This window comes from Colias philodice, chromosome 1 (assembly GCF_061535455.1).
Source record: "Colias philodice isolate Cphi_HAF_F1 chromosome 1, ilColPhil1 Martin Lab GWU primary, whole genome shotgun sequence".
Taxonomy (NCBI): domain Eukaryota; kingdom Metazoa; phylum Arthropoda; class Insecta; order Lepidoptera; family Pieridae; genus Colias; species Colias philodice.
Genome location: NC_143086.1, coordinates 15993184 through 16007472, shown reverse-complemented (window position 1 = coordinate 16007472; position 14289 = coordinate 15993184). Strand labels below are relative to the sequence as shown.

General features: G+C 33.4%; 1 protein-coding gene across 2 annotated transcripts in view; it reads left to right on the top strand.

Moving 5' to 3' along the window:
• The window catches only part of Sh (Potassium voltage-gated channel protein Shaker), a 171703-nt gene that overhangs the window by 126074 nt on the left and 31340 nt on the right, over positions 1–14289 (top strand). For both annotated transcript variants that reach the window (XM_089695400.1, XM_089695393.1), the window contains exon 3: positions 1718–1835. In XM_089695400.1, coding sequence (XP_089551526.1) covers positions 1718–1835 — 118 coding nt within the window. The remainder of the gene's footprint in view (positions 1–1717; positions 1836–14289) is intronic.

The following is a 14289-nucleotide window of genomic DNA, read 5'->3' as shown; positions in this document are numbered from 1 at the left end:
AATTAGTAGGTAAGTATCGAAATTCAACGTACATTTTATTCTCAATAATCCGCTCTTTGTAAAATGTATTGGAATATAATTTAATTTATTTCTCAATACACAGAAACATTTGTGTGCATATTTTATGATAGCACATTTATAACTCAACAGGAATATTTGTAAAATATCTGCAAAATATAGCAAATTTAAAATTTCGTAACGCGATATTCGATCGTTCCGGAAACTTGGAATCCCGTTAAGCTGCAAATGCGCTATCGGTAACTCGCAAATTGCCGTTTTTGCTATGAAACCTTTTACGTTAAACTGTATTAAAGTCCATTCAATAAAATTCCCCTTTTACCGATGTCGCTATTCTATATCGAGCTTGTTAAATCAACAAGCCGAACGAGCCCCAGTGAGCCCGGTCTGTCAACACGCTTATTGGGGATTCAAATGTACTAAAAATAAACAATGTAGGAAATAGTTCGTGCTTCAAACGGAATTCAATGAATTATTGGCAGCCTTTGTATTATCATATTTATTATGGCATCTATTTAACTGAAACTCTGTAAAGGGCGAACTGAGATTGGTAAACACAAAACAGATGCTTTCAACAATATAATCATTGCTTGTTATTATGGACTTTACTGTGGGAATCTCTTTCATTCACAAGTTATATTAACATGTGTTTAACGTATAAGGCTAGGCTTTATGAGTACAATGTTATTTGTGAATTGTGTTTGGGAAATTAGATGGTATAATGAAGTAGGGAATGAAAGGATTATTTAAGAAAATAAATGAACATTGTATTAAAATTAAAATAGGTGGAAAATTAAGCTGTTATGTTCACAATTTTACCAAAAAAGGACGAACGAATTTTCTCGTAGGTTGGTTATATTATATAGAATGTTTTCTTCATAATTTTTAGCATTGTAAACACTGAAAAAAGCAATCATTCGATATCAATAACTGAAAAAAATGAAGCAAGTTCTATTTACACATTAAAAACGTGTTACAATTTCAACATTTACTTTCACGTAACTTCAAATGTTATTTATGAAAACAAGTTGTAGCAAATTCAAGGGTAGTGCAGCGGTAATGAATTTTCCTCGCCTCGTTAAGACTCACAATGAAGTTGTGTCATTAGCACGCTGCGGCCGCTGTAGTCGTCCACGCTTTCGGAGTTGGTTTAGAAATTGCGCTATATTTTAATTAAAGACTCTAATATTGTCGTATAAAATAAATGTCTACCTTCTAAATTAATGTACATTGTAACGTTTGCACTGACTTGCCATTTTGGGACTTTAAAATAAACGAAACAAGATGGAAAAAAATTATGAGAGAAGAATATTTCGAACGTGAACATGAAAATTTGTAATGATTATCTTACCATGACTTATGAATTATATACTCGATATGAACTTTATATTTTTCAGAATTTTTATTTTTGTTTATATAAGTTTTATTAATGTACGCGACTTGAAAATAACTCTACGCTCTGCCCAATGTCGTATCCTATTCTTATCATATGTGATTATTTCTTGTGTCTATGTGTTGTAATAATCAATATTTTTTTATTCATGTTATTCTTATTGAGAAATCTTACCATTTAAACCTAAAATTGTTTCTGTTACGTGTACTATGTGTACTTCCAGACGGCTGATCTTCAACCTACGCCATCAAAATATAGCCTCGTACATGACTTTATATAATTATTAATATATGTAATTTGTTACAGGTCGCTGCCAAAACTATACAACCAAGAAGAAGAGCAAGGCAAGCCGCCGCAGGGCGGTGTTGTCACCTTTGAACCGATACAGCATGATCACGACTTTTGCGAGAGGGTCGTGATCAATGTAAGTCCATTTTATTTTTACTATTAATAGAATTGATTTGTTATTGTTGATGTTCATAAGTTTGCTAAAATTACATAATATGACTGTTCTTCAGTCGAAAATTACATTCGTAAGTGTACGTTGTTCGTTTTTTTTAATGGAGAGAAGAAACCTGCTTTGTGTGAATATCAAACTAAGGGCGCGTTCCCACCGTGTCGTGACGACAGATAATCGTGTAGTTTTAAGTGTCGTGGCTTATATGTTTAAATGGAGGTGTTCACATTTAGAACGACACAATTTACTGTCGTCTACGACAGTTTTTGCAGTGACGACACTTTGTCGTGACAGTGGGAACGGCAAGCACGACAGTCGTAAAACGATAAAAAATCGTGGACGGCAACAGCTCTATGACGTCCATTGAACTCAGGAGAGTAAACGCACTAGTAATCACCAAGCGAACGCAGAGGCGACTAGATTTGTAGCTTGCTGATGATGTGTAAACGACAAAGCGACTGCCAGGAAACGATAAAATGTCGTCGCGATCCAATGGGAACAGCTAGATACGACAGTCGCTAAACGATAAAAAATGTTGACGATAAACAATCGTTATAATGGGAACAGGTAGAGACGACAGTCGTCGAACGATAAATTAGTCGTTACGACATAGTGGGAACGCGCCCTTACATCACAATAAATGGTTAGACAAAGGACGATGACGTTTTAATTTTATAACTTTTTCATTTTCAACACGTATTTCACGCTCAAGCAAAAGGAGCAAGGTAAAGACTACCTTTATTTCTTAGCTTCACAAAATACCTAAGGAGTTTTAAACATGATATATTATTCAAATAAATTTTATAAAATCTTCTCATACTCGAGCCTTGTCCTTACCACATCAAACAATATTACATATAAAAGAATAAACGTATCTCTATAACTCATAGTCCACAAAATTAAAGCCTTCACAAATAACGTGTGATAAGTGACCGTGATATAAAAGCAACTCGACAATAACAATTTCTCCGAGGGGAAGGGGGTTAACACTGGTTCATAACGTTAATGCTTTCTGCACGGAGCCCGGGAGGCTCAGTTAAATATTGCAGGCGTCACACGGCATTGTAGTCGTTAATTGTCCGTGAACAATGTAATTACACTTTTATTTTCATTACATCAAGGTAACTGTTGTGTATAAATCATAATATTGCAATATTCTCCATAGTACTGAAACTGCTACGTATTACGTAGAGATGTAGACGTTGTGGTCAAACTTGTGGTGAACTTCGGACATGCCTTGTATCTCGAAGGTCAGATATTGGTAATACGGATTCGATGTTGATGTATCTCTTGAAACTATAGTATATGGATAAGTTCTAGATGGGTGATTATACAAAAATGGGGTAACTTTTGAGCATATTTTGTTTACTATATTTTTTATATCAGATTGTTACAAATTAGGGTGTATATGATAGCTAATCTAATGAATATATTGTACCAAATCGGGCCAGCCAGTTTTTTAAGAAGATTGTGAGATATTTGAAATTTTCTGGATTTGGCCTCCAGGGGACTGACGAGGCTAACACGGTACTGATAAAAAACACAATATTTTAATATTCTTAAAGAAATTCAATGAATATTACTACAAATCTCTCAGTTATAATAATGCCACATGTCTTTTAAGTATTAAAATCACTTAGTTACGTTTAAAAATGATAATTAATAATATGTGATACTGGAAATAACAATGTCTCAATTTTCAAACCAGCCTTCTGACATTTAACGCAACGTGAATATTCTTACTCTCTTACTTAACTTTTACTACTTTGACTTAGTTTTACTTAATATTTCAAGTAATTCACAAACAATAGAAACAAAAAAACGGCCAAGTGCGAGTTGGACTCCTAACAAACCTATTTTTTATTATGTTTGTAACTTAATATTTACACTTTTAGCAATTTACCTTTATATGTGTTATAAGACGTTGTTATTTACCAAGTAGACTATATAGTTTATAGTAGACGTATACACGGCAAGCATCCTGTGTGTTTTTTATTCCCATGCGAATATTGAATTTTGCGGAAATTTGCAGTATTAACGGATGTAGGTATCTTTTGATTGCATTGCGTTATAAGTTTAATTTTTTTACAGCCCCAAGGGTTCTTAATCTTGAGTATCCAATATAAATTTCAGATTGATACCTCCACTCGTTTAAAAAAATACGTCTTAACAGACAAACGGACAACAAAGTGATCCTATAAGGGTTCTGTTTTTTCCTTTTGAGGTTCGGAGCCCTAAAAATCTAACAATATTTATGTTAAAAGTACTAATTATAACAAAATTAAAAACCAAAGGCTCGAATGAAAGTCTCATCTGAGTTTTTATGAGAGCCCCTTGACATTTTTATAATGTTGTTAAGCATATTAATTAACTTTTATGTTATTTTGAGGTAATTTTACTTCACAGTATTATATATATATACGTATTTATCTGATAAATATAAAAAGCTATGCCCTGAAAGCATCAAAATCAATAATTAAAATAAAATAAGATCTTTTTAATAAAATTATTAGTAGTTTGTTTCAATAGCTCTTTTCTTTGCTACTCTTTTTTAAATGTTTCTTCCCTAGTCAAATTGAGTTTCTTTTAGCGTGGCGCATGATGTTTTAAACTGAAATATAAAATAGAAATGCTTATAACAATATCAATCAAGAGAAAAGTTCTCAAAAACGATAGAATCATCAGTACTATGGGGTCGCGTCAGTCCTCTGGCGCGATATCTGACAAAGGACTGATGCCAGCGGATTGATGAAAAGGGACTTAATATGATGTTATAATCACAAATTATATTTTTTTGCCTAATTTCTTATATCAATAAACTATATTTTTACAAATCATAGTTAACCATTTATAAATGAAAATAATAATCAGATTAACAAAAAAATAACGACTCACCATAGGACTGAAAATTTGACTGGCCCAGCACGAGTTTAGAGGACAAACACAACCCATGCGCTGATACAGTTATGACGGCCGTCAAAATATGCGGTGCACAAGTTACTTCATTACCAACATTAATACTTAGACAGGGATTTGACCTTGACTTGGTGATATTTAGCGAGAATTTCAAATTTAAAAAACACACAACGGACTGACTAGTGAAAACGATGACAAAGTTTAGTTTTATTTTTTAAATAAAATGGAAAACATTGCGTTATGAAAGTTGTAGTATATAATACTATGTACATCAAAGATTGTAGTGAATTAGTAAGTTTTCTTAAATCGATGATAATGTTTAAACGATAGTCACTTGATTGTTGGTTTTCGGAGTTGTGACATGCCAAAGTACTGACGTTTGAAGTATAAATTTATTTTTTTTACTCATTTGTATTTTAAATAAAGAAGTGAAATTGAGTGACCAAATAAAGGACGCTTCATTGTTTTAATATATATTTTTATTTGAATAAAATATAATAAGACTTTGTTTAAATTGGCTGATGACATCGAGTTACCCCATTTTTGTATAATCACCCAGATGTATCTTTAAGCCCCAACTCCTACTTAAACATTAAATCAGTTTCATTATGAGTTTAGGACTGTCTTTGTGTATTCTTAATTAGGATAGGTCACATTTTTTATATTAGGCCCAAACTGGTTTCTTCTTTCTCCTTATGTACATATACAATATTTATATCGCAGTTTGTACCTACGTACGATCAAGATGATTAATTTATTTTAACTCTATACTCGAAGTCGTGGTCTCCAACTAGCAATCTACACATTACAGCCATATTGTTCGAGCCACAAAGTACGTCTCACACGCCGGCAATTACCAAGTGCAATGAAACAAAACCCAACGCGTGCGCAGTTAAAGTCCTCAATTGTGGAGGTGTTTACTACCTCCCGACGATGTTTATAGACCAGTTCTAAAAGCAACTATTTCAATGAGATATAGGGTAGCTGAAATGCTTAACATTTTGTAAAAGTAAAGTTCCTTGTACCGCTTTGTGGGTTTTGGTTCGATCGTATTTCGTATCTGTGCAACTGATTAAATTGGTCAGTCGGACCACTGAAAGGTGGTCCGAAATAATTAGTCCCTAGAAGCACAGGAGCACCTTACAAATTTATTTACTGACAGCATTCTTGAGTATTTAAGAAACATTAAATAATAGATGTAATTTACCATTTCTACCTCTACACATTGTTAACTACATATTCTTTCCAGCAGAAAATGCAATCCGAACAGTTGGAACCTAATTGTGGTATAATTTCACGATCCAAGAGATTTCAAATGAAGCCTAGTCTAATGTTTAAATGTCTGAGCTCCAATTTAATATACGGCCTTACGAGAGTTAGACAGAACTACTTACGTGTTCTTTATCGATTCTTTTGAGCAGAAAATGCGTTCTGAACTGTTGGAACCTAATTGTGGTATAATTTTTACGATCCAAGAGAATTCAAATGAAGCTTAATGTAATGTTTGAATGTCTGAGCTTCGGTTAAGAATTAATTTGTTTCCGGGTGAATTTAACTCAATATTTGTAAATCGATAGTTCCTTTCCGGCCTTCAATTAAAAAAAAATACTTAACAAGATTAAGATCGTGATATCGTTCGAACTGCCTATGTAATTTGAAGAATAATAAACAACACAGTGAAGTGTGCATACTTATTATAAAAAAATGATAGGGATCTTGAAGTGTAACCTCCAGATACTATCGTATTTACACTTGTTTCAATAATGTCTACTATTATACTTGCATTATTGTACATATAATAAACAATCATTGTTTACATTTGATGCCATAGCAAACAAGCGACATGGTTTGTATTGTTATGATGCGAATAATTACTAGTGTACAGTTTTTATTCGATCACAATTGACGATATGTTTGTTTGGTATGTAAATCTTGTCATGTTTCGTATCTTTTGTGCTTATCCAATGGGTTTGTTTAATAACGCTACTAGAATGTAGACTTTTAAGATAAGAACCTAAGCACAATACTTCACTATCTTACTTTTAATAATATTTCCGAAATATGGAGGACGAACAAGGTACCTACAGTTCGAAGAAGTTATAGAGATACTTTAACTTTTCGTGTCTAATAAAAACCATTACTAATATTAAGATACTATTGGATTTATTAATTATTATCTAAAAATTAGTTTTATAGTCTACTAGCTTTCCGCCCGCAGCTTCGCCCGCGCAGTAAAAGAAAAACCCGCATAGTTCCCGTTCCCGTGGGATTTCCGAGATAAAACCTATCCTATTTCCCGGGGTAAAAAGTAGCCTATGTCCTTTCTCGGGTATCAAAATATCTCTATACCAAATTTCATGCAAATTGGTTCAGTAGTTAAGGCGTGATTGAGTAACAGACAGACAGACAGAGTTACTTTCGCATTTATAATATTAGTATGGATTTAAGAAATACGAACTAACAACGTAGCTATAAGTGCAAATTAAATAAGAAAAGAGTGAACTCTTCTTAGAACCAACCAGAACTTTAATATTAGTTTCTATCCAATACCTTAATATTTTATTTAATTAGGAAAAGGGCTTTTAATCTCAAAGTATTGATTCTGATAATGATCTGCTGAGAGCTGATCTGCTCATGTGATATCATTATACTCCGATACATATACCTCGTATGCCAGCAAATTGCGGCCTTAATTATAATAATATTACCGTTAATTTACCTCAATTTTAACCTTCACTAATAATTTTCATATCGGTGTTATAACGGCGTTGCTATAAACATTGTTCGATGCACTTTCGTATCGCAAATAAATTTATGATTATCATAAATTGCAAATTGCAATGCGTGCAAATAATAAAATAAGAGATAGAAATAAACTTTTAGATTAGTTTTATTATAAATTAAATTCATTTGTGTATTACAAATGCTTGCATTGTTTAAATACATGTACATATTTACTTTAAAAGAGATTTATACAAACATTTCATTGCAATTTTTAAAACGATTACAAAATGTTGATCGTTGATCGTCCAAAAATAGAGAGATATTATTACCTACGCTATGTGATTAATATATTTGTGAATTAATTTCAAAACGTATATTTTACGTAACTAATCACATCAACACGTTATTACAAATTATCACCTCTCGTAAATATAACTGTCATAAATATTAAAAGAAAATGTTGAAATTGCAGTTATAATTTTATGATATGGACCGTTATTAGATAAAATATAGGAGAGCGATTAATCATAAATGTGAAGGAAACAGTAGGTGCGTTGTTTTTAAAGTCAACGATTTAACCATCGTTGTCGTTAGAGCGTTGTATTTGCCAAAAAAATTTAAATATTGGACTGGGTCACAAGGATTAGTGACCCGGAATACTGCATAAAGGGTGTGGTTTCAGTACCTTTAAAAAGTGTTGCGTCATGATAATCGAAAAGGGATGATAGATAAAAGATATTGGTACTTACAGGAATAATATTTGAAATAAATATCGTCGTAGCTCGAAATCCGCGTATAGTTTGGGATTAGGCTTAGAAATATCGGGAAATTTATATAAAAGCGCAGTCGGATGTGATTTCGTTCCTATTGTCAAGAATCCGCCTCACGCTTCACGATACATGACTTATTTAGTTACCCATACATCGTATGATATCCTTTTACAATACGGATTTGTCGAATATACGTTATTGGGAAACAGGAAACGGAGAAAAGGTACAGGTGGATTGAATGAAGGGGTTGTTCAACAAAATGGCGCAGTATTTTTACTGTCAAAGAACTTTAAATTTTCCCGATCTGGGATTTAAATCGTTAGACCATTCCCCACACTAAAATACAACAAACTTTACATTATAGCTTCGACTAAACACAAATAAAATCCCAAATAACTATTCAGCTTTAGTTTACGGTATTTACTTTACCCCAGGCGTGAACTTACGAACACGCTCCATTTATTATAATTACGAGTCGCAATTCGATTATAATATTCATTAGCTAATAAATTATTGTAGCCAATCTATCGGCAAATTCTAGATTAATCAAGTTTGGCGAAAGTGGGTCACTTGTGAACAATGTGAGCAAATGTGTCAACACCCCGCTCCACGGCTCGGGAAAATTGATAAAAATATGAAAATTCAGCTGATCAATATGTTATCCCATTTAACATTTTTATGAAACGTTTTGTTATGTCTATTATTATTTGTTAAACGCTCGCGGTTGCCAGCGTACCTGGGAGTGATTTAAAATTAATTCTAAATTAAAAACGTTCGTTCCTTTGAAAAGACAATCTGTCATTCTTAATACGAACTATCTGGCTTTGTTGTAAGTTTTCATGATTTTTCTTGTCACAGTTATACAGCCGTCCTTTAAATTATGTAATCCTATTGTTGTTCGTACTAAAACTTATTATATAATGTTAATCTGTGAATGTAGCGTATTAATTATTTATACTACCAACTATGCCATATTAAACTTGCATAACCAGGATTATCAGGGTTCAATATCAAAGCCGAAGTTATAATCCATAGAATGTGCATAATGTAGCAATCTTAGATTACAAAATAAAATACAGATGGAGCATGTCAATCATTCATCGCCCTTGTCAAAGAAAATACGAAATCAAAAACGAATACGTTCCTCCGCTAGTGCTATAGCGATTCTAGTGTCATGCAATACGTCAAAAGGGGTTTGATATTTTAGTAAAAAAATGCTGTCTTGTGATATTAAAACGCTGTAAAACTTGTTCCCGAAAACAAACAAAAAGATAAAACATCGTTTTACAGATTTTCTGTAGATTATTTGGCTTATTTAATTTTGTATACAAATAATAATTTTACAAATACGAAGGAATTCAAAACTTCAACGTATGCTGCCAGTATTTTGAAAATGAATTTGCCATTTTTAGGGGTAAAATGGTTAAAAGATATTCGGGGTAGTGCTGTTGGATTTTTCGATCGTGAATGCGTGATTATTTGTATAGTGCAATAAAAGTTCATGGTCATTATTAGATTATTTTAAAAAGCATTATACATTTTTTTGTTACTTTTATAAAAAGCGTCGTTTTCGCTTGCGATTTAATTCATGTGAACACATGATGGATATGATGAAAACAAAATGTCCCGCATTCTCGACTAAAAACTAGCGCTATTCGCATTCATATGTTTTGAAAAATAAAAACTTTTTTTAATGTAATTTATTTAATAAAAATTGAATAACATTATTTTGTCCATGTATAACTTTAGTAGATAGGTGATAAAATAATTTTTACAATATTATAAAATAATATCAAAAACCCGAATTTATATTAAAATAAAAATTAAAACATGACTGCTAATAATTTATGTAGCCTACGTCACTTCCACCACAGCTACCTTCATAATTCAGATGATTGCAATGACACCTCATAAGTCACAACTCAAAATCGACCCAACAGTTTATACTGCAGGGCGTGTCAAAGAAATATTATACATACATTAACCTACACTCGAAAAACATAACCCTCTTTCTTCCGTAGTCGGGGAAAATTTTGGGAAAATTTTCAATATCTGGTAACATAACACCCACACAGAAGCACCGTGTACGTACAGTGCAACGGCGAAATGACAGCGCACATAGCTTTATGGAAATGACGATAAATTATTCGGTTTAGTTCGGCAACGCTCCATCTGTCTTTTATTTTGTAATCTAAGGTAGCAATATTAAGATTCATGATTACTGAATACACGTAGTAAGTACCTACATATTACTTATCAAAGCTGAGATATCTTCTCAGTTTCATATGCACAACACTAACTATAACTTGTTCTTTATAGATAATTTAAAAAAAAACCCTAAAAAAATCTCGCTAGATCAAAGATAAAAATCTATAGCTACTACACGTGAACAAGCCCTAAGCATGCTCACAGAGGAGTGTCCACTACAATAGAGGCCGATATCGCATACCTGTTGATACTCTCAACCCTTTGATGAAGCTATGAATGGAGCATCAAGATCTTATAGGTTGAGGGGATTGATTGAAGAAATAACAAGGGTAAAAGATATAAAAATTGGTTCAGGTTCCTATTGTGGCTGAATTCATGTCATCTCCGTTACTTTATTAGTATTCAACAAAATGTGTATACCGCTTTTCTTGCTCAATATTATAATAAAAGATAAGGTATAGCTTTTGCTCGCAGATTTATTTAGGTAGATTTGTTTATAAAATTAAAGTCCCTTTTCGAATAAATGGTTTACCTTTCAAAAAGAGATATTCTACAACGATAACTAAAATGTTTGTATATAAACTTTTGAAATCCTCATCCATTTCTACTATTATTCGCGAGTATTATTTAGGCTTCTCTTCTTAAAAACAGGAAGTTAGCTGAAAATTGAATTGTACCCCAATATCTTTGTTGTTACCTTAAATAGACGGAGCGAACTGCTTTTGACACCGGACATATTTCTCAAATTGTTGAATTTGTGAACGAACACGGCTTCGGAGTTCAGAATTACAGACATAACTTTATTTTCGCAAATCTCTCAATTCAGTCCCCGATTTACAAAAGTTGGAGACTCCGAGCGGTGCGAACTTGCGCAAAACTCTCGCCGGTTTTGTCTTTTCCACGAAAATTATTACTTCAAACGTCCTCGACTTCATAACTTCGAGATGCATTTATGCGATTTGTCATTTAGTTCTCTTAAAAGTATATTTGCATTCTTACACAGTTTTCGTTTCGCGACTCTCTCTATGATAAATGGAGCATATCGTTATAAAAGCATTGAAAATCAACTAAATATTATCATTCGTGTTGGCGTAGGTTTGCACATTATTTGTGACACGCCGCTCAAAACACACTACGCACTTAAAAACATCTCTGAACTCAATTCAGCAAACGAAATTCGTGTCAGTTATTCCGATGCCTCATACTTGAGAAGCAAAGATTAAAAGACTGAATTTAGATGGCTTAAAATATCACTTTATAAATAGTTGAACTTGCTTTCAGTGATCCCGGAGAATCTTGGTACATTTCTCGTTGACTGCGCTGTCATGGCCAGAACCACAATTTTAGCATATTCAATGTTTTACAATTCTTAGCAAATAAGATCTCCATATGGGACATATTGATATCGTTACTATGGTTTGATTCAACGATGAATAAACCTCAAGTCGGCCATAAATAAAATTTACTACACTAACATAGCAAACAGTCATTTATTGTGTTATAAAAATCTGTACAATAAAATACAACATGCCATCGACCGCTAAATCCAAAACGATATTTAAAGTTGACTTATTTTTCATAGTACCTATCAATGTATGATTTAAGACTAAAATTGTATGAAATATTTAATAAACACGTAGGACGTAGGTATTATAAAATTGTGAAAGACTTAATACATATTGTATCTATACAAATAAAAGTTTGATCAAATCACAACTCTCATTTGACTTACGGAAGCTCAAATACAAATTTTAACACATGGTCCGTTCTTCCTAGAAATCATAACAAACCCATTAGTAACAAAATACGTTATTTCTGGACAAACTGCGGGAGGTCGCTCACAATACGCCACGTAGTAAACGCACACGTCAATAACAACTTATAAAAAAGTTTAAAATCAGGAAACATTCGCGGTCGCATTAACAGCGTTCCCGTCGGCGTATTAATTATAAAATGTTTTCATAAAAGCGTTACTCGAGCGACTGCAACGCACCTCGCGCCCTTGGTGAATACACAATAAAATGTATTTTTGGCTCAGTACATTGCCAACCGCGGAGCAACAGCCGCGCGGAAAGAAATACCGCGTCGGGAACCGCCGCTTTCCTCGTAAATTACATTTATGTTTCTCCGCGTGCACTCGCTACACTTGTAAACACTCGCTTTACGCTCAGGGTAGTCGCCCGTGCCCGGGCCCGCATTCACGAGCCTTCCACTGTCGCACGTCGTCTGCTTCGCGTCAATCTAAACATAGCGGCGAATCAATCAGGCTATGATGTAACCGGAGTCTCCGGAGTGTGATCCGTCAAGGGATCGTCTCGCAGGCGAATAAATGTCAACGATTCTGTTTAATATTACCCACTTAGGCGACATGACGGAGCGATAAATCCGTCTCCGCGTCGACGTTACGGTGCGGCTGACAAGTCTATCGTCGCAGCACGCCACGCCGCCGCTGGTCTACGCGATTGTGACGTCACCTCTATCAAAACGGCCATTTTTACAGCCCAGGCCGAGACGAACGTCAAAACGCCAAGGAATAGAATACGCTATCGATAGAAATTGACATAAGCGTATGATGTTTTGCCTAAGGATTTGGTCACCCTACCAACGACAAAGACGACCACGAAAAAAATTTTCATCCAGTCGCAATTAAATAAAATTGTGCAAAACACAATTAAAAATGAAATTTAAGAATTTCCTGTCGTATTGGTGTTTTGTAAAAAAATCTTTGAGATCAATGGATAAACAAACAGGTTTTTCATAGAAACGGTGGCTCCTAGAAAAAAATGTATTTAACCTTTTTTATAGATAATTAGATGATCTACAATTTTGGTTCAGGTGATTGTATGATAAACTTACCGTCTCGGCGAAAATCGCAAAAAACCTATTTTTTTAATTAATTGACCTCGAAATTTTTCATTTCCGAGTACTAGAATGACGGGAGATTTTAATTTTGATTTTGAACAAATTTCGGCAAGATTGGAATTTTGGTCGTGGTCGTCGTCGTCTTTGGTAGTGTGATCGAACCATTACCAAAATGTCATGAGCTTATTTGTCCAAAATCAATATAAAATCTCCCGTCATTCTGGTTCTCGGAAATAAAAAAATTCGAGGTCAATTAATAAAAAGAAATAGGGTTTTTTGCGATTTTCGCCGAGACGGTAAGTTTATCATACAATCACCTGAACCAAAATTGTAGATCATCTAATTATCTATAAAAAAGGTTAAATACATTTTTTTCTAGGAGCCACCGTTTCTATGAAAAACCTGTTTGTTTATCCATTGATCTCAAAAAATTTTTTTCCAAACACTAATACGACAGGAAATTCTTAAATTTAATTTTTAATTGTATTTTGCACAATTTTATTTAATTGCGACTGGATGAAAATTTTTTTAGTGGTCGTCGTTGTCGTTGGAAGGGTGACCGAATCCTTAGGCAAAACATCACACGCTTATGTCAATTTCTATCGATAGCGTATTCTTATTCCTTGGCGTTTTGACGTTTGGCTAAAGGGGCAGGTCAGACTTATACCACACTTATACACTAAACTATCCATATTCAACTCATATAATTTTATTAAAAATTTTGATGTTCTGATGATTTTAGATCATTCGACAAAAGCGATTTCACAGCGAGCAGAATTCACTTTAAATTTAAACTACATTAACAAATAATGTTGTTGTATGGAAATTCCGTAGAACTAGAGCCAATCACACCTATAAAACTTGTTTATTACTTGCTTAAAATTTCATAAACATTATAAAAATCGAATTGATTTACGATAATTAAAATGTTGACATACAAT